Source organism: Otolemur garnettii, unplaced genomic scaffold, assembly GCF_000181295.1.
Source record: "Otolemur garnettii isolate 467f Iridium unplaced genomic scaffold, OtoGar3 scaffold00104, whole genome shotgun sequence".
Taxonomy (NCBI): Eukaryota; Metazoa; Chordata; class Mammalia; order Primates; family Galagidae; genus Otolemur; species Otolemur garnettii.
In genome coordinates, this window is record NW_003852499.1 from 1,924,049 (window position 1) to 1,945,617 (window position 21,569).

Sequence of the window (21,569 nt, forward strand, 5' to 3'; positions counted from 1 at the left end):
GCCCTACTCCTTTGAGCCACAGGTGCCACCCCTAAACAAATTTTTTGTAGAGGCTCAGCGCCTGTAGCATAGTGGTTACAGCGCCAGCCACATACACTAAGGCTAGAGGGTTCGAGCCTAGCCTGGGCCTAGTAAACAACAACAACTGCAACAAAAAATAGCTGGGCATTGTGGCGGGCACCTGTAGTCCCAGCTACTTGGGAGGCTGAGGCAAGAGAATCTCTTAAGCCTGAAAGTTGGAGGTTGCTGTGAGCTGTGATGCCACGGCACTCTATCAAGGGTGACAAAGTGACTGTCTTTAAAAGATAAAATAGATCAATTTAGTTATTATATTTTTCTTTTTCTTTTGAGACAGAGTCTCACTATGTTACCCTCAAAGTGCTGTGGCATCACAGCTCACAACAACCTCAAACTCTTGGGCTTAAGTGATTCTCTTGCTTCAGCCTCCCAAGTAGCTGGGACTAAAGGTGCCCACCACAATGCCTAGCTATTTTTGTTGTTGTTGTTGTTGTAGTTGTCATTGTTTGGCAGGCCCAGGCAGAGTTTGAACCCACCAGCCCTGGTGTATGTGGCCAGCGCCCCAGCTGCTGAGCTGCAGGCACTGAGCCTATTTATTATATTTTTCACTTAACATGCTTGGTATGTAAACTAGGATCAATTTTGATGCTGATGAGAGCTATGAAGATAAGTATAGTACCCTAGAAGTGCATTAATGTATACAGTTACTATTCAATAAAAAAAAGATAAGTATAAAGAAACTTAAACAAAGTTACAATCATGAAAGTACCTAGGCAGGGGTCAGGGGACAGTTAATCAAAGAGGTAACATCTAAATTAATGCGAAAGAGCTACTTGAATATGTGAGAGGGAAATATTCCAGGCAGAGGAAACAGCAAATAGTAAGGCCAGAATGAGGTTAGTGTGACCAAGACATAGAAACAAGACTGGGTAAGGTAGCTGGGAGGTTGAAGTAGGAGAATCTCTTGAGCTCAGGAGTTTGAGATTAACCTCAGCAACAGTGAGACCCCATCTCTACTAAAAATAGAAAAATTAGCGGGGTATTGTGGTAGGTGCCTTTAGTTCCAGCTACAGGGGGAGGCGAAAGCAGGACGATCACTTGAGCTCAGGAGTTTGAGGTTGCTGTGGGTTATGCCATGGTACTATAGCCTGGGCAACAGAGCAAGACTCTGTCTCAAAAAAAAAAGAAGAAAAGACACAGAAACAAGGTTCAATACTTAGGAGTTATCCTTAACTCCATTTCTCATTGTCTTCCATAAGGATTTAGTCCTTAGCTTCTCTATTTTTGATTTTCTAAATATTTCTCATCTGTTCCCCTCTCTTCATTCCCTTGGAATGAGGACCTAACCTAAGGCAGGGACACTTAAGAAGTTTCCCCTCCCATTTCCTCTCCCATTACATTCTACATACTGCCACTAGAGGGACCTAGCGGCTCTACAGGAAGGTGACACTAGATTCTGCACTGGAGGCTCTACAGCTGCTGAACTGTCAACACCTCCTAAACCAGCGGTTCTCAACCTGTGGGTTGCCACCCCTTTGTAATACTGAAAATATATCACGGCATTGGGAAGGTTGAGAGCCACTGCCCTAAACCCTTCTGCAGCTATCTACCATTTACAGATAAAGCCCAGACTCCCTGGGGGTCACAGAAGACCCTCCATGTCAAAGGGCCTTCACCTCTAGGCTCCCACCCTCTTCTCCATACAGCCTCTTGGTAACTACAGCTTGATGATAACAGCAAATGCAGAACCTTCTATGTTCTTCTAAGAGCCTTATCAGGTACTAACTCACTTAATCCTCACAACTATCCTACCACAAAAACACTATTGTTAGCCCATTATATAGATGAGAAAACTAGGCTCAGAGATGTTAAAATAAATTGCTTGTAATGCTTGTTGGAGCTGCCCCTGCTCTCACTCCTGTGCTCTGCTGCAGTCCCCAGAATGTTCTTCTCCCTCTTAGACTGACATCCCACCAACCTTCTCTGTCTGTTTAACTCACCTTTAAGACTCAGCTGAAATGCCACCCCCTCTAGTAAGCCTTCTGTAACTTTGCTTTTCGGTGCTTCTATTTGGATGAGTCATACTACTTTTATCAAACTTACCACCTGCTCATGTTATGTATCTCCATGTCTGTTTCCTTCTCTGTACATGAGCTCCCAAAGGGCAGAGTCTGTTCCTCTACCTCTTCCTAGAACCTAGCAGTTTCTAGTACATAACAGCTACTCAATGAGTGTGTGTTGAATAAGCACTAGCCTCCAATGAAGACTGAGCTTCATAAAATGGCAGACTCCACCTGTTGGGCTCGATGGGGACACAACAGACAGTAAAAGAAGCCTATGTGTCTGCTGAGCTGATGACCAAGCTGGTAACTAAATTCTCGACTAACCATGGAATCCTCACCTGCAAAATCATCTGCTTTTATGCCTTTGTGTTTCTTTTTCATTCTTCCTATCTATTTCTAGCAAAATGCTTTATGAAAGAATGCCTTTACATTCTTATGTAAAGAATGTCTGCCTTATGTCAGCTACAGTAACAGGAAAAGGAATTCATTAGCAACTGAGAGGAAGTGGTAAGCACAGTCCCCACTGGATAATCAGCACAGTTCTCACTGGATAATCAGGACAGGCAGAACAGGGAAGAGACAGGCCAAGAGCAAGGGAACAGGCAGCCATGCCTGAGGGTCCCAAACTAGCTACTGTGCTTGAAGGTTTTCCCACCTTGGCAAGCTGCAGCAGCACCCCACACTCGGCTGGGGTAAGCAGCCCATCCAACACTGCCCGCTCTGACCCGTTCAATTGCCTGGCGTCCTGGGTCAGGGTCACTCCCTCCAGGAGGAGAACATCTGCCAGAGAAGGAACATGGCAGAGGTGGCTGAGACTCCCTGAGAGCAGGCCCAGCAATAGCTGTTAGCCACCAGGCCCTCCTCCTTCCCCAGAACTCACCTTTCCAGTAGGTCAAGGGCTTTGGCTGAGGAGGCTCATGGTCCCAAGGCCTCTTCTCTTGATCCTCTCTCAGGGGTGAGAGATGTGCTCAGTGGATGCCCAGGACTGTACAGACCCAGACTCCCAGCTCGAGCTGAGTACCTCCCACCACAGGGCATCTCCTACCTTAGCTTTTCTCTAAGTGTCTCAGGGATGAGAGCTGCAGGGGTCCAGGGATCCTGTGACAATTAAGAGAAGCACTATCACCCACCAGGTCCAGCCCTTAGAATCCCTGACATTGAATTAAACCACATTAAGGTCCTCCTATTTCCAGAGGGGAAGGTGGTGGTACAAAAAGCCCTGGACTCAGTGTCAGAAGCCCTGGATACTAACTCTGTAACAACAATAACTTCCATAGCACTTCCTACTTGCCAGGTGCTAGCTAAGGGCTTTCTTTACACGTGGAAGTAGAATTTAGCATTTGAAGTTCACAGTAGGCTTATGAAACAAGTAACATTAATGTGTTCAATTTGCAATTGAGGGTCCTGAGGTGCAGAAAGGTAAGGTAACATGTTCAAGAGCACACAGCCAGTAAGTGACAGAGTGGAGTTTTAAACTAACTTCAGAGTTCTCACTTTTTTTTTTAATTAAATCATAGCTGTGTACATTAATGCAATCATGGGGTACAGTGTGCTGTTTTCATATACAATTTGAAATATTTTCATCAAACTGGTTAAAGAGTTCTCACTTTTCTTTTTTGAGACAGAGCCTCAAGCTGTCCCCCTGGGTAGAGTGCTGTGGCATCACAGCTCACAGCAACCTCCAACTCCTGGGTTCAAGCGAGTCTCCTGCCTCAGCCTCCCAAGTAGCTGGGACCACAGGCGCCTGCCACAACGCCTGGCTAGTTTTTGGTTGCAGCCATCATTGTTTGGCTGACTCGGGCTAGATTCAAATCCACCACCTTAGGTGTATGTGGCTGGCGCCTTAGCCACTTGAGCCACAGGCGCCGAGTCAAGAGTTCTCACTTTTAACCAGTGGTTCTCAACTAAAGAAATTTAACACACACACACCCCCAGGGGACATTAGGGAATGTCTAGAAACACGACTGATTGTCATGACTCAGGGGATGTCAGTATGGCATTGACCTCTATTGGGCAGAGACCAGGGATGCTGCTGAACATCCTACAATGTATAGGACAGCCCCTTCTCCCTCCCCCAAACAAAGAATTATCAGGTCCAAAGCATCAGTAGTGCCAAGAAAATGGAGCAACCCTCTTCATGCTACTGTACTAACTCTGGAAGACCTCTGCCTGTCAGTGTCCTCTCTTAGCTAGAAGAAGAGTGATAGGCCAGGCATAGTGGCTCATGCCTATAATCCTACCACTCTGGGAGGCGGGTAGATTGCCTGAGCTCACAGGTTCAAGACCAGCCTGAGTCAGAGCAAGACCTTGTCTCTAAAAATAGCCGGGTGTTGTGGTGGGTGCCTGTAGTCCCAGCTACTTAGGAGGCTGAGACAAGAGAATTGCTTGAGCCCAGGAGTTAGAGCAGGCATCCTCAAACTATGGCCTGCAGGCCACATGCAGCCCACCTAGGACATTTATCCGGCCCGCCAGGTGTTTTTGCCACTGCTGCCTGTCTGCTTAGTAGCCGACTGGTCTCAGGGCCTGCAGTCTGGCTCTCTAATGGTCTGAGGGACAATGAACTGGCCCCCTATTTAAAAAGTTTGAGGATCCCTGAGTTAGAGGTTGCTGGAAGCTATAAGGCCAAGGCATACTACCTAGGGCAACAAAATGAGACTATGTCTCAAAAAAAAAAAAAAGAAGAAGAAGAAGAAGAAAAAGAAGAAGAGTGACAGAAGCAGTAGTCACAGAGCTTTCTGTGCTTTATGTCAAATGATATGACTTCAACAGCTCTGTAGGGCGGCACCTATGGCTCAAAGGAGTAGGACGCTGGCCCCATATGCCAGAGGTGGCAAATTCAAACCCAGCCCTGGCCAAAAACTGCAAAAAACCCCCAGCTCTGTAAAATGGTGTGTTTATTCCAATTCAAAGGCAAGGAAATTGGATGGCACTGTGGCTCAGTGAGTAGGGCACCAGCCCCATATACCGAGGGTGGTGGGTTCAAACCCAGCCCCAGCCAAATTACAACAAAAAAATAGCTGGGCATTGTGGCAGGCACCTGTGGTCCCAGCTACTCGGGAGGCTGAGGCAAGAGAATCGCCTAAGCCCAGGAGCTGGAGGTTGCTGTGAGCTGTGACACCATGGCATTCTACCAAGGGCAACAAAGTGAGACTCTGTCTCTAAAAAAAAAAAAAAAAAAAAAAAGGCAAGGAAATTGAGGCAGAGGCAAGTTGAGATCCAGCACTTGTTCAGGGCAGAGGAGGGATAGACACTTAGCCCTGCATGACCCCAAAGCCACCCTCAGCTATAAGCACACAGCCTCCATCCCTGTAAAACTGGGAGGGGAGATTCAAGTAGAAAAATGGGAAACTGTTACAAACCTAAGCGACATATCAGTATGGGACACTGCTGTTACCTCCTTCCTGGGAGCACTGAGGGTAGGATGGGGGAAGAGTGAGGTACTCACAGGATCTGTGAAGTTGATCCCCAGGTGCTCCATAGCATAGTAGAGCTGCCTCTTCTCCCCTAGGGACCGAAGGAAGAAGTGCTGGATGTCCTGAGGGGGTGAGACAAGGAGCATGTAAGTGGGGCAGGGAGGTCAAGGCTGGAGGAGAGCAGGGCGGCCCAGGCTCTACGCACTGCCTGCAAACCTCTTGAACCCAGCCAGCAGTGTGCCTCCTGGTTCCTCAGTTCAACTCTCTTCCCTCAGCAGCTACAGATAATGGGCACTCAAACCGGGGATGGGAGTGGGAGTGTGTGTGCATGTGTGTGCCCATGAGTAGAAGGTAGGAGCAGGCAGGAGTGAGGTAAAGGAAAGAGAGCTGGGGCTGGGGTTCAGATTCAGAAGTATAGTCTGATGTGCAGACCAGGGATTGAGACTGAAGTCAGGAGCTGGACTTGGGGTTCCCTTTGGTGACTGGAATGCTTGGGTAAAAGGCCAGAATGGGGGGCAGGGGTCTTGTTTCTCAGGTATATTTGTTTGATTTACAGCCACCTTGAGGGGCAAGGTTGGAGAGGGGAGTTACCTCTCTTGGCCCGAGGCCAGGTCTTGGCTCTCCTATCTGGGCCTGGTACTTGTTCAGAGCACTCTTGGCAGCCTCATCCTCCGGATAGAAGAGCAGGACACTCAAGACATTTTCCACAGCCTGGGATAGATTGCCAACTGGAAAGGGAGTAATAGAGTGGTATGGAGGACAGAGACTGAGAATACAACAGTCTGCAGAGGCAGTGCTGGACAAGGTGGTCTCCCAAGGCCAACCAACCAACTCCAAGAGCCCCATCCCCTTGGCAGACATGCACAGCTGCTGCTTTTTTCAAAAGCTGAAGCAAACATACCTCAGCTGAAGAGTTCAAAGACGAGTTCAAAGAAGAGGAAGAAAGGTGAAAATAAAGGAAGGTGAGAAATAATAAGGCAGAAGGGGCCCAAGACCCATCTCCTAAGCTTTCACAGGTACCAAGGAGAGCAAACTAGAGCCCTCACTTCCTGAAGTGACAGTCCCCATGGAACCCTGACAGTGACACTATTGGTCCAGAGACAGATAGGAAGGACAGAGAGATGAAGCTCAGGATGCCATCAGAGACAAACCCCCTATTTCCAGCCACAAGCACTCACAGGATCCCACTTCCCCAACTCACCCTGAGCATAGGTTTCATGCAGCCACCTCAGCTGGCTGGGAAGAAAATCAGGGACAGGGAAGCTTCGACCAGGACGTGTGGCTGTTTCTCCCACGCAGCGCTGCCGGCACTGTAGGACCCGAATCCAATGTCCTGTGGAGGACACACACAAGCTATTTAGCTTGTGTATGCTCCCCTATCCCCCCTTTACCAGTGCCCCCTTCAACTCCCAGCTGCTTACCTGCAATGGCCTCATAGAGGCCCCCTTGGCTCCCAGCCCCTTCCTCCTCCTCTCCTGCCCCTTGCTGCTCCTCAGGGCCCTCACAGCCTGCCCGGCAACTCTCCATCTGAGCCAGGCTCCCCTGCAGGGCCTCCTCTAGCCTAGGCAGTGCCAGTCCTGCTTCCTGGCGCCTCAGTAGCTCCAAGCCAGTGTCATAGGCTGCCTGTTAGGGAGAGGAGTAGTCCATCACCTGAGATCTGGGGAGAGGGGCAAATAAGAGTGGGAGGTAGAAAGAAGGAGAGGGGTGTTGGTCTCATTTGGGGCATCGATCTCATTTCACCTTGGGGACAAACAGGGGTGGGCCTCAAGAATCTGAGACTTTAGTGATCATCTAGGAAGGAAACTAAGTCCCAGAAATGGACTCCCTACCGAGGGTCAGATCTCCAGATGCACACACTGTATAGGATCATAGTTCAGTGAGAGCTGTGGTATCTCCCCAGCCAACCAAAGGCTGAGGGCAAGACAGGGGTGGTGCTTAGGGTCTTACCCAGTGTGGAGGAGTCTCCAGGTCTCGGAAGCTCTGGGGCTGGACCCCAGACATTCGTCTGTACTTAGCCATGTCCTCCCGCATCTGCAGGTGTGTTGGGTTTGCTACAAAGAAGGTGTGTGCTGCAGCTGCCGCCAGGTCCAGCTTCTTCAGCTGAGGAGGAGGAGGGATGACCAGAGCTCTGAGGTGGGACTGTTAGACTTCTGTCCCCTCCAGCTTCCCTGCACCAGACATACACTCCTGGGCTGCCCAAGAGCCTATGGAAGACTGGTTAATCAGAACTGTGCCTTCTCAGGTTTTCATGGCCCACTTCCCAACCTGCAGAAAATGGAATGTTGAGACTCTCAGGAGTCTGGCATGGAAGGAAGGGGGTCTGAAGACTTCAGACTGGGTGGGACATGGGCCTCAGGGCCTCTGTTCCGGAGACTAGGTGGAAGTGACCTCTAAGTGAGGAGGGCAAGTGAGGACCTCAGCGACCAGCAAAACCGGTAGATCTCTAGGTCCCTGGGCTGAGGTGTGTGGTGGCGCCCCCTCCCGAGCCATGTAGGCAAAAGAGCAGCAGGGGAGGGGAGCTTGGTGCACTGGCATCTCAAGGGCCCTCAGCCTTGCCTCCTTCTGCTCTTTCCTTTCCAAAGCTCTCTCCTGCCCCGCACTCTTCCGGTCCCCACCCCACCACTTCATTCCTAGGAGGAGATGACGCTTACCTCCACGTAGGTCTCAATAAGACCTACTGAAGTAAAATTGCAGGCCCCTTCCCTCCATCTGCGATCTACTCCCACCTCACCCCATTCCAACTTTGCTCCTACTCTCCCTCGGCCAGCCCTCTTCTATCTCAACAGGTCCCAGCGGTCGTTACGGCAGCACCCTTCAATGCAGAGCCCCGCGGTACGCCCCACGGCCCCCGTCCGATTCCAGGAGCTAGTATTCCGCCCTCTCTGGTCAGCTCACAGTGGGACAGCACCATGAGGGACGGGGGAGCATCCTCGCCGCGGCCCGGCCGGCTCCGCACCTTGTAGTAGGCCCCTTGAAGGTAGTTGTAGGGCTCTCGACGGCGGAAGGCGTCCCGGAGCGCGCTCCCCACGCGAAGTCGCGCCGCGCCCCCGGGGCCTAGCCTCCGCGCGGCGCACTGGGTCAGGCACTCAGCGCGGCGGAGGGCGGCGCGGAGGAGCAGCCGCTCCCAGGACCCCTGGGCCGGTCCCGGCCCCAAGTCGGGGCTCGTGGCGCCTAGCAGCACGAAGGGAAGCGCGGCGCCAGGCTCGGCCGCACAGCTAGCCCCGCAGTCCCGCCGCGCGCGGCCCAGCTCCGCCCAGCTTCGCAGCGCCTCCCGCAGCAGCGCCACGGCGGGCGCCCAGGCACCGGCCGAGTAGGCGCGCAGCCCGTCGGCATAGAGCAAGTCGGGGGCCTGCGGCGGCGCTCCCGGGAACACCGGGGCCAGGCCGGGGGGCTCAGGGGACCCAGGGGGAGGCAGCAGCAGCAGCAGCAACAGCAGCCTTAGGAGCCAGAGCATGGTGCCAGAGTGGCCGGCTGGCTGCCGAAAGGAAATGCGGGAACAGAGAGGGAGGGAGAAGCGGGGACGAAGAGGGAGGGGAAAATAGGAGAGATGGAGAGGCGGAAGGAGAGCAAGCGAGCAGGAATGAGGAATGCTGAAGAAAGCTCCTCCAATGTGACAGATGGGGAGAGAAGCCAGAGGGAGCCGAGTACTGAGTGGAGATAGCCATCTTTAAGACAGGGGGACTAGTGTGGGTTGAGAAAGGGAAACTGGGGAGGAGGAGGGCAAAAAGTGGAAACAGGAGCAGGTCTGGAGTGGCTCCAGCCCCTGAGGCCTATGGTGATGGGGGAAACTACTGGACTGTGTTCTCCTCCACTCTTGGGTCCAAGATAAGTAGTGTGGACGCCTCCCACACACCCTTAACCATAAGTACACACCTTTGGAGAAGGAGCTTTAGAATCAGAGTGAAGGAGGGTAACTCCAGGCCTGGGTCACTAAGTCAGCCCCAAACTCTTTGCTGACTAGAAAGTGAGTGCTTGGATAGATTTGGGGTTAGGAAGAGAGTTGGGGGGCAGTGTGGATAGACACAAGCTCTCTCTAAACTGCCTCTACAAATCTGAGCAAAGATCCTTTCCACCCCAAACCAACAAACTCCACTGTGTCCCTATGTCATCGCCCCCAGTTCAATATGCACCTCTCTACAGTTTCTATACATGTATTTACGTTAAAGGGTGTATGATCATTTCTCCCTATGTCTTTCTCTGCCTCTTCCTGCTGCCCTGCTCTAGTCTTTCTCTAGGAGCTACTCTTCCCCTTAAGTCTCTGATGGTACACTTTGCCATCACAGTACACGGGACGCTGAGGTTTCCATGGCAACAGTTCAGACTTTAATACATTTTGCTAGGGATGATGGCAGGTGAGTAGGGCATCTGGTCACTTGGAGGGAGACAGCAGGGGCTCTAGAGCCCCAGATCCAGTGTCCATCTCCCCAGAGTCTGGAGACAGCTGTTCAAACTCAGGGCCAGGATGAGATGTTGGTCACTCAGGCCCTCACCTCTGAGTCCACCAGGCCCACTCGGGCTTAGAGGGTCAGCTGAGGGAATATGGGGTTGCTTGGGCCCCAGGATCCTCCCCAAGCCCTTGTACTCCCCTCACTCCCAGTCAGGGAGCAGCGTCTCCCTGTACTTAGCCCCAAAGGAAGTCCAACAGCTCTGTTATCAGGGGACCCAAGGGACAGTCGTCGGGGTGAGAGTCCCAGTGGCCTAGGCCAACGAGGAGAGGGCCCTGGTGAGGCAGTTGGAGAAGGCAAAGGTGTCTCATCAATGAAAGTGGTGATCTCCTCCCGAAAGAAACCAGGACCCCGTGGGGGTCCCCCACCTGATCCAAGTACCCCACTCTCTAGGAATTGGCGAAGGCTGGCCAGCCCCCCACCTTCAGCCTCATCCTCATCCTCCTCGTCCTGCAGCCTTTGTCTCTGTCCCAGGTACTCAGAAGGAGCCCCAAGGGCCCGGCTCTGGATTGGGAGGACCCGGATGTCATCAGAGGATGACCACTTGTGCAGGAAGGAGCCTGGTGTCCGAGGGGTAGAGAAGATGTTGGTCTCATCATGGGATAGACGGCGGGACAGAGGGACCTGGGAAGAGGAACAGGTAACACTTGGAGGTGCTATAGGGACAAAGGAAGCAGCGGCAGGAACCAACTTGGGGATTGTGGAAGACAACTTCATCCTCTCAACCTTCTTCAGAACGGTTGTTCCAAAGGACGAACTTGGCCTCAGGAGGTCTGCAGGGGACTGTCTTGTACCATGCCTTTCTTTCACCCACCCCTCATGGTGCCTTGCAGGCCAGGGCTAGGGAAGACACTGGAGAAGAGTGGAATGGGGTGTCAAGGATAGGAGGTATATTCCCCAGTCCCATACCTGTAAGTAGTGGACTCTCTCAAGAGGGGGAAAGAGCATGTGCCTTCCAGGCAGCAGCTTCACCTGGGTGGGATCCCGGCCCCCTGGGCCTGTGGCCCCATTAGCATCAAAGCGAACTTTGCACACTCGGCCATCTGCATAGTCATCACAGCCCTCATCTAGAAGAGAAAAGGGACAAAGTGGTTACAGGTAGGGAATGCCTAGCCCCCTCCCCAGCCCTTTTATAAGTTCCAAGAGACCCCTTAGGTTCCCATTAATCTGTAGGCTCCAAGAGGATAGTGAGAGTGACTAGCATTTGCTGGTCAGTGCTGAATCCCTAGCGCTTCACAAGTATAAATGAATTATTATTATTATTATTTTAATTTTTTTTTTTTTTTTTTTTTTTGAGACAGAGCCTCAAGCTGTCGCCCTGGGTAGAGTGCTGCGGCATCACTCACAGCAATCTCCAACTCCTGGGCTCAAGCGAGTCTCCTGCCTCAGCCTCCCAAGTAGCTGGGACCACAGGTGCCCGCCACAAAGCTTGGCTATTTTTTCGGTTGCAGCCATCATTGTTGTTTGGCGGGCCAGGGCTGGATTCGAACCTGCCACCTTAGGGGTATGTGGCTGGCGCGTTAGTCACTTGAGCCACAGGCGCCAAGCCATTATTATTATTTTTTGAGACAGTGTCATACTTTGTCACCCTTCGTAGAGTGACATGGCATCATAGCTCACAGCAACCTCAAACTCTTGGGCTCAAGTGAATCTCTTGCCTCAGCTTCCCAAGTAACTGGGACTACAGGTGCCCACCACAATGCCCAGCTATTTTTAGAGACAGGGTTCTTGCTCTGACTCACGTTGGTCTTGAACCTGTGAGTTCAGGCAATCCACCCCCCTCGGCCTCCCAGAGTGCTAGGATTACAGGCGTGAGCCACCACGCCCAGCCTAAATGAATTTATTGAAAAAATTACCTGCCCTCCCCCAAGAACTATCCCTATAGCTGATGTCTCAGGAAGCCCAGCTTCCCCTTAGTGCCACAGCCTTCCTTACGGTTGTGTTAGGACTCAGGAACAGTCCTAACAGTCTGGAGGGGGCCAGAGCTGGGCAGACTGGGCTTCCGGAGTGGGCCGCCGGGCGCCTGCATAGGGAAATGGGTGCAGGGTGGTGCGGGCTCTGGCCAGCAGGGGGCACTCCAGGGCAGCCCATCCTCTCGCAGAGAAAGAGCGGTGGAAAGGGTTAGAACAGGGAATAGATGTCCTGGAAAGTGAAAGCCCAGTCCCTCCTCTGACCGTCATCGCCATCCTCCTCGGACATTATGGCCACGCACTGCTCCCACACTGTGCGCACGTCGGCACGGTAGCGCTCGCAGGACCAGATGAAGGAGGGCAGCAGCAGCGTCTGTGCCATGGAGCACCACAGCACAGCCAGCACCATCCATGGAGGCGCTGAGTCCGACTTGAGGGAGAAGAAGCTCACCACCTGGTGGAGGATGGGAATGAGCCCAGTCAGGGCCCAGATACCTAGAGCAATTGGTGGGCCAGAAGTCTGGAAGGGATGTATGACCCACATGATTGGGACAGAGGCAAAGTGGGAGATGGAGATGGGCTGAGCAGAGGGAAGGGACTGACTCAAGCTCAGGAGAGTGTGTTGGGCACAAAGACCAGAAGTCCAGAGGGATAGGAAAAGAGGTGCAGCAGGAAACTTGAAGGCAGAGAGAAACTCAGGAATAGGAACTAGATAGGGTGAGCCAGGTGGGGTTTCCACCCAAGAGTGCTCAGGAACCATGGAATCTCCAGAGGGAATGAGGGGGTGAATGGGGTGAATGAGGGAGGGAATGAGGAGCTCGGCTTCTGGAGGATAGGTCTGGGAAGCTACAGGATGGATGAGGGCACTGGAGGACAGGTAGTAGCACTTAAGGGTGATGATGGAGCTGGGGGAGATGGGCTAGTGGGGGCCTAGAGGATGGATCACAGAGATGGGGGCTCACAAATGGAGTAAGGGCCAGGTAGAGAGAGGAAGATGGATGATGGTACTGGAGGAGAGATGATGGAGCTGTTGTATGATTGGTGTGGGAGGTCAGGTGATGATGCTGGAGGCTAGATATTAGGGAGAACAGGTGGGGGGAACCCTGATCTCACCAAGATGGGCACCCCTGTGAGCGAGTCATAGAGAAAGACGATGGCGCTGACCAAGTTGGTGACCTGCAGGGATGTCTTGGCAGACTCGGAGCCATCCAGTGAGGACCGCCGCTTCCCTCTGGCATCCTCTACCACAATGGCTGGCACCTCAAAAGCTGGCCGGGTACCCAACCCCCCTGGCCCACTTCCCTTGGTCCCCCCAAGTCCCCCCGCTCTCCGGGCCTGCCGAGCCCTCCTGGGCCGGGCCCACAGTGTCTGGTAGAAGGTGATGGCTACACAGACTAGGCCCATGACGATGCCCCCAAGTAGCAAGAGGCTGAAACAGACGCCAAAGCCGAGGCCAATCTTGGAGACTATGAACTGGCAGCCTCGGGCATAGTAGCGCTCGCCATTGTTGTGCCAGCCAATGGAGGGCAGTGTGGAGAGGATGAAGCTGACCATCCAGATGCCCATAACAGCATGCAGTGCCTGCTTTTTGGCATTGCTTAGGCGGTAGTTGACTGGCCAGCGCACCATCCACATGCGGTGGTAGGACAGTGAGGCAACTGTGAAGCAGGTCGCCAGGGCCAGCGTGTAGTAGGTGGACACAAAGACCTTGCAGATGCTCTCATTCCAGTCATAGTCGGAGGAAGCCTGCCGCCGTAGCTGCACCACCGCAAAGGTGGTGAGGGGGACTGCCGCCATGAGTATGTGAGTGCCCGCCAGGAAGCAGAGCAGCAACTCCAGTGGCTTGTGCTTCTGCTGCTTGGCTGAGATACTGAGGATGATCCAGGCATTGGCCAGCAGTGCCAAGAGCCCACAGGCCAGCCAGGACAAGGCATTGGAGCGCAGGGAGGCCTCCTCTGCCCCTAGCCCACCCCGAGCCATCCTATCCTCAGCCCCCCACCCCCCTTAAAACCCTGGGGGCGGGGGCTAGGTATCACCCGGGAGCCCCACTCACACACAAGCCCATGGTGCCCACAGTCCTTGCCCTGCAGAGAGGCAGACTGCTCCCAGGACCACCCTGCTGCTCAGCATTGCATGATCAACCCCACTGGGGGCAGAGGTGGAAAGCAGGGGAACAGACTAAGGGTCAGCAGAGGCAGTCCTCCCTCTTCATAGTGAGTGGGGCTTTTCTTAAGTAACCTCCCCCAACTGATGACAGAAGCAAGCTGGCTGCCTTCCCAACTATGAGGCTAGTTGGGGGTTCTGGCTCCTGTGCTGGGACTTCCAGGTCTCTTTTTCCTCTGGTTCTTGACCAGTCAGGAATCTTCTGCATGCCCCAGGGATTTGGAGGTGGTGCTCAGCCCTTTGGACCAGCTGTAAGGGAAGGATGAGATATGGCAGGAGGAGAGCAAAGGTAGAGCCTAGCTGGTCTCCAGCTGGCTTCTTGTGACCCTTCTCTTGAAACTACAGAAATGACTGATTACTAGGGTCCCTTGAGTCAGATGGACAAACACCTCACACAGGTAAAAGCTCCTGCTCTTTCCATACCTCCAGGAAAGAGGTATCTGTAACTCCCTGTCTTTTAGCCCTTTTTCCTCCCTCTGGAACTTCCAGGTTCCTCTTTAGATATCCCCTGCTCAGTACTACTCTACTCCAATCTTCATGTCTCTAAATGTCTCTTCAGAGCTACTGATATAAGACTCATGACTTGTTTCTTCTTAAGGGGGTATGGTATTACAGCCCCCACCCCTACCTGCAGGTTCCCTGGATCCAGCAGTCTTGGAGCTCAGCTCCATCCCCCAAGCCTGCTCAGATCTGGGAAAATGGGAGAAAGGAGGCTGGGACTGGGGGGGGGGGGGGGGGGGGGGGTTGGCTAGGGAATCTGAAGGCGGGGAAACCGCTTACATCAGAAACATCCAGAAATGGAAAGAGGGGGAATTAGGGAGAAGGAGGAGAGTTTGAGCAGAAGAGAAAGAGGGGGCAAAGTGATAGTATCTGAAAATAGAAGGAAAAGCTCAGAACCCCCTGGAGAGGATGCTTTGGAGGGAGGAGGGATTGGAGGGGGTAGGGAGCAGGGAATAGTGAGGCCAAGGAGAAAAGGCAAATGTTCACTAGGGTGTGACTTCCACCGAAAGACCTTGATTCTTTCCTTGTCTGGCCCAGAGCCTCAGTTTCCCTCAGATGGAAAAGAGGATAGTCCTGATTTTAGTGATGCTGAGCCCAGGGAGGGGGATAAGAGGAAATCTTACAAACCTTGAACAGAGTGGATGTTGTAAGGAGGGACATAATGGCTTTAGGATAAATTGGGTAAAGATGGGACACCACATGGAGATGGGCTATTTCGCTTGGAAGAACCTCAGACCCTTGCCTTCCCCTTAGGTCCTAGTCCACCCCCACTTTTGTCTTCCCTCCAGAGCCCAATGCACCCTAGTTGCCATGGCAATGGCTAGCCAGAGGGAGGTAGAGGGAACTGGTCAGAAGCACACCCCCCACTACTCTCCCCTGCAGCCTTGGACCCCTCCCAAACCACCTCCACCCAGGCCCAGCTGGTGGGCTGAGGAAGAAAGAGATGGAGAGTCAGAAAGAGGGAGGGAGGCAGGAAGGATGTGAAGGACGGAGAGAAGGAGGTGAAGGACAGAGGGGGATCAGAGGAAGGTAGGCGGGGGACTACCGGGCCTCCCTGACCAACAGGGTCCTTCGCCCTTCGGGGTGAAGGGGTAAGGTCAGGAGGTTCCTCTCGTGTCCCTGCTGGGTTCTCCAGGGCAGAAACAGCAGGTGGCTGGGGAGGAGGGGCCGGACGGCGGGCGGGGAGAGGAAGCAACTAGGGGGAAGAGGGGAGGAGACGCGGCGGACTGGGCAGGGGTCGTCTTACCTCTGGCCGTGTCCAGCACTGCCATGGAGACCGCACTCCGGACGCGGCTCTCTAGGGCTCCCGCCGCCGGCGGCTCCGGCTAGCCCGCCCTCCTCCCTCCCGCTCCCTCCGGGCCTCCCTCCTCCCACGCAGCCCCGGCCTCCGGCTCCGCCCGGCTCACTCAGTTTATATCCTTCTCGATTGTCCGAGCCTCAGTCTCTCGGGCTCATCCTGCCTGCGAGCCGGGGTTGGGGGGACTGAAGGACAGCTTTGAGGGGGTGGGGGGAGGACAAGTGTAGGGCGGGGAACTGGACGGTGGTGACTTGTAGGGGGAGGGGCAAGGAAGGCGCCGAAAGGGAGGGGAGGAGGAGGATGGCGAGGAACCCGCTTCATTGGTGAAATTGCTCGTGTCCTGCCCCCACCCCATCCCGTTTTTCAACACGAACACAAGCTCCAAGAGGCAGCTGGTGTTGCTGGGTACGGAGGAGCTAGCTGTCGGGGAGGAGAGAGCTGTGTCACTGTGCTGTCTGTGTAAGGGCTGTGCCTTGAGTGTAGCTTTCGGGACCACTGCTAGACACTGCCGGGCGTGAGGGGCTGCTAGTGGAATTCTGATTGGGGTGCAGGGACCTAAAAGGATGGGGTGCATGTGCCAGCACACACACACACTCCTGGAACACAAACACACTTATGTCGGAGATTCACACAATCTGCATAGGTTTATGAACGAAAATAAAACCTTAAGCTCCTTCCCCTCCAGCAGCTGACTGATTGGACCCTGTCTTGGCCTAGGGGATCCCCTAAAACTTAGTTGCTAGCCATGAGAAAGGAGATCAAACAATGCCTCATCAAGTCCCCCTGCCTTCTTAGAGATGGCCATTAATGATGACTTATTAATAGGCTTAAGGGTCTATAAGACATACTTCCAGGTGCTCAGTATACACAACAAACCACTTCGGTCCCAGCATGTGTCCTGTAGTTTGTCTCTGATTAACAGGCTCATCTTAAACATTACTTTTCGGTGACTCCTGGTCTGTTAACACAGCCTCTTTCAGCCAATTGTCAGCTAAATAAAGAATCTTTAGGGCGGCGCCTGCGGCTCAGTGAGTAGGGCGCAGTCCCCATATGAGGAGGGTGGCGGGTTCAAACCTGGACCCACCGAACTGCAACAAAAAAAATAGCCGGGCGTTGTGACAGGAGTTGGAGGTTGCTGTGAGCTGTGTGACACCACACTCTACCGAGGGCGATAAAGTGAAACTCTGTCTCTACCAAAAAAATGAAAAAATAAAAGAATCTTTAACCCCACCTATAACCTGTAAGCACCGCCCCCTTGAGATGACTTCTTCAGGCCAAACCAATGTTTGCCTTCCATATATTGATTTATGACTGTACTTGTAGTTCTTGCCCCCCTGAAATGTATAAAACCAAACTGTCGCCCCACAATAACAAGTCCACTTGCTCAAGACTTCTTAGACACGGCTCCGGGTTGTGGTCCTTAAATTTGGCTTAGAATAAATTTCTTTCAATTATTTTACAGAGTATAGCTGCTTTTCTGTTGGCACATTACACGGTTTCTCATAGTCCTTTATCCCCACCGCACGTGCACACACGCACACACACCAGGGGAGCACACCTACAGTGTCCCCCTTTGGGTACATTACATAGTGTAATTATAAAGTTTTAGCCTCACACTCATAGAGGCACACACGGAGCCCTTTGGGTGTATAGGGCCTCCAGGGAAGTTTTCCCTCCCCAGAGAAACTTCATCTTCCTGGGACAAGCCTCACAACCCCTCTTTTGGATTCAACCCCAAAGACCAAACGATTCTGGCCCTCAGAGAAGTTTCCACACTTCTCTCTCTCTTTCTCACACACACACACACACACAAATGAAGAGCATCCTCTTCCTTTTTTTTTTCTTTTGAAACAGAATCTCTGTTGCCCTGGGTGCCACCATAGTGTCAGCCTAGCCCACAGCAACCTCAAACTTTCTTGGGTGCAAATGATCCACCTGCCTCAGCCTCTTGAGTAGCTGGGACTACAAGGGAGGGGATGTGATGCGTATGCTCTGTCTGGTCTCTGAACTCCTGAGAGCATCCTCTTTTTCTTTTTCTTTTCTTTCTTTTTTGAGACGGAGCCTCAAGCTGTGGCCCTGGGTAGAGTGCCGTAGTCTCACAGCTCACAGCAACCTCCAACTCCTGGGCTAAAGCAATTCTCCTGCTTCAGCCTCCCAAGTAGCTGGGACTACAGGCGCCTGCCACAATGCCTGGTTATTTATTTATTTATTTATTTGGTTGCAGCGGTCATTGTTGTTTGGCGGGCCCGGGCTGGATTCAAACCCGCCAGCTCAGGTGTATGTGGCTGGCACCTTAGACGCTTGAGCCACAGGTACCAAGCCACAGGTACCAAGCTGAGAGGATCCTCTTTACAATAAGTTTATTGTATCTTTCCTTCAGCTCAGGGAAGCAGGGATATAGAGTGGTCAGAAATGCAAAGTGAGCAATGGGGAGCCCTTAAAGCATTATTTGGTGGTTTTTCTAGAAGAGGAATGCTGAGAAGAAAAGGGGAGAAAGGAAAAGGGAAAAGGAGTTGGGACTGAGGGAGGTGGAAGGGAAGGGAAAAAGAGGCTGAGGAGTCTGAGAGAATGCATAAAGAGAGGAGGAAGACAATGACTTGTAACCCTGATTGCCCTGTGTTCCTAATGGTTTGGAGGAAAGTCCAGGCCTGGGGCACCTGTGAAGGCCCAGCCATCACAGTTCACGGGGATCCCTCAGAGGGTTCACTTTTAGGCTAGCTCTCGGCCTCCTCTGGCAAAGTCCAAGTCACTTCTGTACAGGGTGAATGGCTGGTCACTGGGCATTCTCTCCCAGAGTGCCTCTACTCTCAGCCTGTGCTCTGATTGGGAAAACTGAGAGCTTTGTACTCTGGTAACAGGATTTTGCCACCAGCAAGTGATGAAAGCAATTTTAGACAGGCAGGCCTTCTTCCATGCTCAGGAGCTCTTTGACATAGGCTCTCCCTGTGGCTGGGATGCTCCTGTGAATCCAAAGGTGCACACTGGGTACCTGTGATGAGCCACTGAAGAGATCTGAGTGGTATTTGCCCCTGCACGCAAGAGGCAGCAGTGGATCTAGGGGCTGAGAGACTTGGCTGGTTCTGACTCCGGCACCTGCTAGCTATGTGACCTTGAATAAGTGGTCATGTAGCCTCTCAGAGCTCCATTTCTGGCTTTTAGACTGCAGATGATAATCTTGGTCTGTCACTTCTAGGCTTGTAGGGTTTTTGCAAGTGTCAAATAGACAGAAAATAGGAAACTGGTTTCTATACTGTTTGGATGATAAGGAATTGTGTCTGGACAAGAGTGTGGCTGTGTTCATGGGGGTGTATTCAGTGGACCTGTTTGTGCAAGACTCAGGATATGAGTCCGTGGCTCTGCCAACTCAGGCTGAGAAGCAGGCAGCATGGGGCAGTGGGGCCTGGCAGTCAAGAGGAGCCTTCAGATCTGTTGGTCACAGAGTCCTCTCCTGTAAAATGACAGTAGTTCCATGTTTCCAGACACTTCACCTCATCCTCCATGTCAGGCGGGGCTGGCCCTGCACACTCCTCTGGGATCCAAGTGGGTAGTCAAAGAGAAATAATCAGAGAAGGGCTAGGGCTTGGACAAAAAGGAAATGGGGGAAGGAATGGTATGATTAAGTCTCTGGAAAATTGAGAGCAAGATTCAGCCAGTGAGGTTGGGGCCTCACCCAGGGATTGGCAATAGAAGAGGAAAAACAAGGGCAAATTGTAGAGGAAGGGAGCAGGAGGCCAGAGGCTTGGGATCTGCTACATTCATCTGGTCCACAGGCCCCAAGCCCAGCAGGAAACGCGGGCAGACAGCTGGGGAGACTGCTGAGTGGGCAGCGCCTCTGGCCCTGGGCCTCAAATGAGGTTATGTGTCTTCTGGAACCGGCTGGAGGAACAAAGAATAAGGGGAGCAAATCCAACCCACTGCAACTCCTGTGTGTATCAAGACCTCTGTGGCTTTTCCTTGCCAATGTAGTACTAGCCTCTGAGCCGCAGCTGCACCACCCTCCACCACCCTCCACCACACACCTCCCTGCTGCTCCTTCCCCTCTGTCCACCCCCTTCTGCATCCTTCCTTGCTCCTGGCCATCTCCTTTTACTCCTCTTCTCTGCACCTGCTCCTTTAGCCCCATCCCCTTACCTCCACCTCCTCCCTCTTCACCCCTCCTCTCTCTTATCTACTCCTTCCTCCTCTCCTCCTCTCTCTTGCTCCCTTTCCTCTCCTTCCTCCATCCCCTCTTCCATTCCTCCCTCCCTTCCCCACTCCCGTTTTCCACCCTATACACCCTGATACTTACTGGACACACTGGCAGGTCTTCTTCTCACTTAGGAGTCTCTTGATCTGAGACTTCCGCTCTGTCTGGCGCTGTCCAGGGACAAGGAGGGGAGTCATGAGGGTCCTAGGCCTCCATAAGGGAGGTGCCCCTTGGAGGGGGAAGGGAGGGGAGCTGGGAGAGGAGAAGCAGTTACTGTGGCTGAGGCCATCTGCCCTGGAATGAGCTCTCTGCTCCTTCCTGTCTCTCCCTCTGCATGGGTTCCGGATAGAGCCACAGAGCACTTGGGGTGGACAGAGGGCACTGGACCAGAAGCAGTCCCCACATATAGGATTTCCTGGTATAGCATCAGATGCTTGAGGGCCCCATGGGGTCTGGGTGGTGGGGTCCGGGCAGGCTCACTCACCCTTCGGTGCCTGACACAGCACACACAGAAGATGCCGAGGAAGCCAATGAAAAGCAGGCCTGCAGTGCCCCCAAGCACTATTGGGAGTATTGACTGGATCTGGGGGAACTGTGAAGGCAAAACTGCAAGAGAGAGAGGGGTGCTTGGCACACTGCCCTCCGTCAGGGGCACAGGACCTGCTGGAGGGGCAGAGGATGGCTCCGCTGCCTGGCCAGACTGGGGCCTGATCCTGGGGCTGGGAGAGGGAGGCTACATGGGGCTCTCAAAGGCCACCAGGGCTTGAGGGGGCAGAACTGGTGGAAGGAGTTTTTGTGTTTTAGAGACTACAGTGCACTCTGGAGAGCTAGAAGCAGTGGTCCAGATTCCAGTCCCTGACCCTGTGTGTGTGTGCATGTTTGTGTGTGTGAGTGCATGTGTATGTGAGACTGAGTTCAGAGAGAAGCCAGCGAGGGGGCCCTTGGTCAACTGAACCTTATGCCTTGACTGTAGATCTTAAGGAGGTGGGGACTTGCAGGACTGCAAACAGGAGCCTGGAGCCCAGAACCATGGCTCACCTCACCTTTTCATGTCTGCATCTCCACACCTCTATAACCCCTCCATCTCAGAGGGCTTGGGATGCTTGGACTCTGGATGGTTTCTACCATGGGAAGGTCCCATAGCTGAGGAGGCAGAGGCTTGGGGTTAGGCCATAGAACCTGGATTCTTACCCTCCTCCTTGGATTCCAGTAGGACCTGGTCTCCGTCACTCAGTAGACATTGCCACATCCCTGCCTCAGGGGCTGGCACCCACACAGCCTTGTCCTTCTTTGAGACCTTTGGGTTCTGGTTCTCTTGCTTCAAGCTCAGTATCATCTCAGGGGAGGTAGGTCCCAGCACCTCACAGGTCAAATTGTTATGAAGCTGAGTCACTACAGAGGAATGAGAGACGAAGACTGGGACCTTAGGCCTCTGGGTTCCCCACACCCTTAAGCTCTCAATCAAAATGATACTCTAGGCTTGGCGCCTGTGGCTCAAGCGGCTAAGGCGCCAGCCACATACACCTAAGGTGGCGGGTTCAAATCCAGCCCGGGCCCACCAAACAACAATGAC

At 53.0% G+C, this 21,569-nt stretch overlaps 3 protein-coding genes across 4 annotated transcripts in view; all 3 read right to left on the reverse strand.

The window, feature by feature from the left end:
• Positions 1 to 9,001, reverse strand: part of P3H3 (prolyl 3-hydroxylase 3) — a 14,855-nt gene extending 5,854 nt beyond the window's left edge. For both annotated transcript variants that reach the window (XR_002774959.1, XM_003796393.3), the window contains exons 1-9: positions 8,451 to 9,001; positions 7,442 to 7,594; positions 6,916 to 7,117; positions 6,696 to 6,827; positions 6,086 to 6,222; positions 5,527 to 5,616; positions 3,127 to 3,179; positions 2,962 to 3,029; positions 2,737 to 2,861 (exon numbers count right to left, since the gene is read on the reverse strand). Coding sequence is in view for 1 of the 2 variants with exons in the window: in XM_003796393.3 (XP_003796441.1) it covers positions 2,737 to 2,861; positions 2,962 to 3,029; positions 3,127 to 3,179; positions 5,527 to 5,616; positions 6,086 to 6,222; positions 6,696 to 6,827; positions 6,916 to 7,117; positions 7,442 to 7,594; positions 8,451 to 8,948 (1,458 nt within the window). In the remaining variant the exon portion in view is untranslated. The remainder of the gene's footprint in view (positions 1 to 2,736; positions 2,862 to 2,961; positions 3,030 to 3,126; positions 3,180 to 5,526; positions 5,617 to 6,085; positions 6,223 to 6,695; positions 6,828 to 6,915; positions 7,118 to 7,441; positions 7,595 to 8,450) is intronic.
• Positions 9,002 to 9,794: 793 nt separating this feature from the next.
• GPR162 (G protein-coupled receptor 162) lies at positions 9,795 to 15,821 on the reverse strand. The gene is made up of 7 exons (XM_023517099.1): positions 15,760 to 15,821; positions 14,641 to 14,702; positions 12,963 to 14,261; positions 12,114 to 12,303; positions 10,849 to 11,006; positions 10,362 to 10,563; positions 9,795 to 10,214 (listed from the first exon to the last, which is right to left on the reverse strand). The coding sequence occupies exons 3-7, from the start codon at positions 13,827 to 13,829 to the stop codon at positions 10,012 to 10,014; spliced, it is 1,620 nt and encodes a 539-aa protein (XP_023372867.1). The 5' UTR covers positions 13,830 to 14,261; positions 14,641 to 14,702; positions 15,760 to 15,821; the 3' UTR covers positions 9,795 to 10,011.
• A 3,805-nt stretch (positions 15,822 to 19,626) lies between these two features.
• The window catches only part of CD4 (CD4 molecule), a gene marked incomplete at its 5' end in the record, with an annotated part of 5,385 nt that continues 3,442 nt past the window's right edge, over positions 19,627 to 21,569 (reverse strand). The window contains 4 exons of the mRNA XM_023517081.1: positions 19,627 to 19,686; positions 20,099 to 20,166; positions 20,481 to 20,602; positions 21,188 to 21,388. Coding sequence (XP_023372849.1) covers positions 19,656 to 19,686; positions 20,099 to 20,166; positions 20,481 to 20,602; positions 21,188 to 21,388 — 422 coding nt within the window. The remainder of the gene's footprint in view (positions 19,687 to 20,098; positions 20,167 to 20,480; positions 20,603 to 21,187; positions 21,389 to 21,569) is intronic.

Excerpts from the sequence above, each read along its gene's own strand:
- GPR162 (XM_023517099.1), bottom strand. The coding sequence starts at position 13,829 with ATGGCTCGGGGTGGGCTAGGGGCAGAGGAGGCCTCCCTGCGCTCCAAT. Across the intron at positions 11,007-12,113 it reads CGAGGAGGATGGCGATGACG|ATGAGGGCTGTGATGACTAT; the intron begins GTCAGAGGAGGG and ends TTTCTCTTCTAG. Across the intron at positions 10,215-10,361 it reads GGATGAGGATGAGGCTGAAG|GGCCCTCTCCTCGTTGGCCT; the intron begins GTGGGGGGCTGG and ends CTGCCTCACCAG.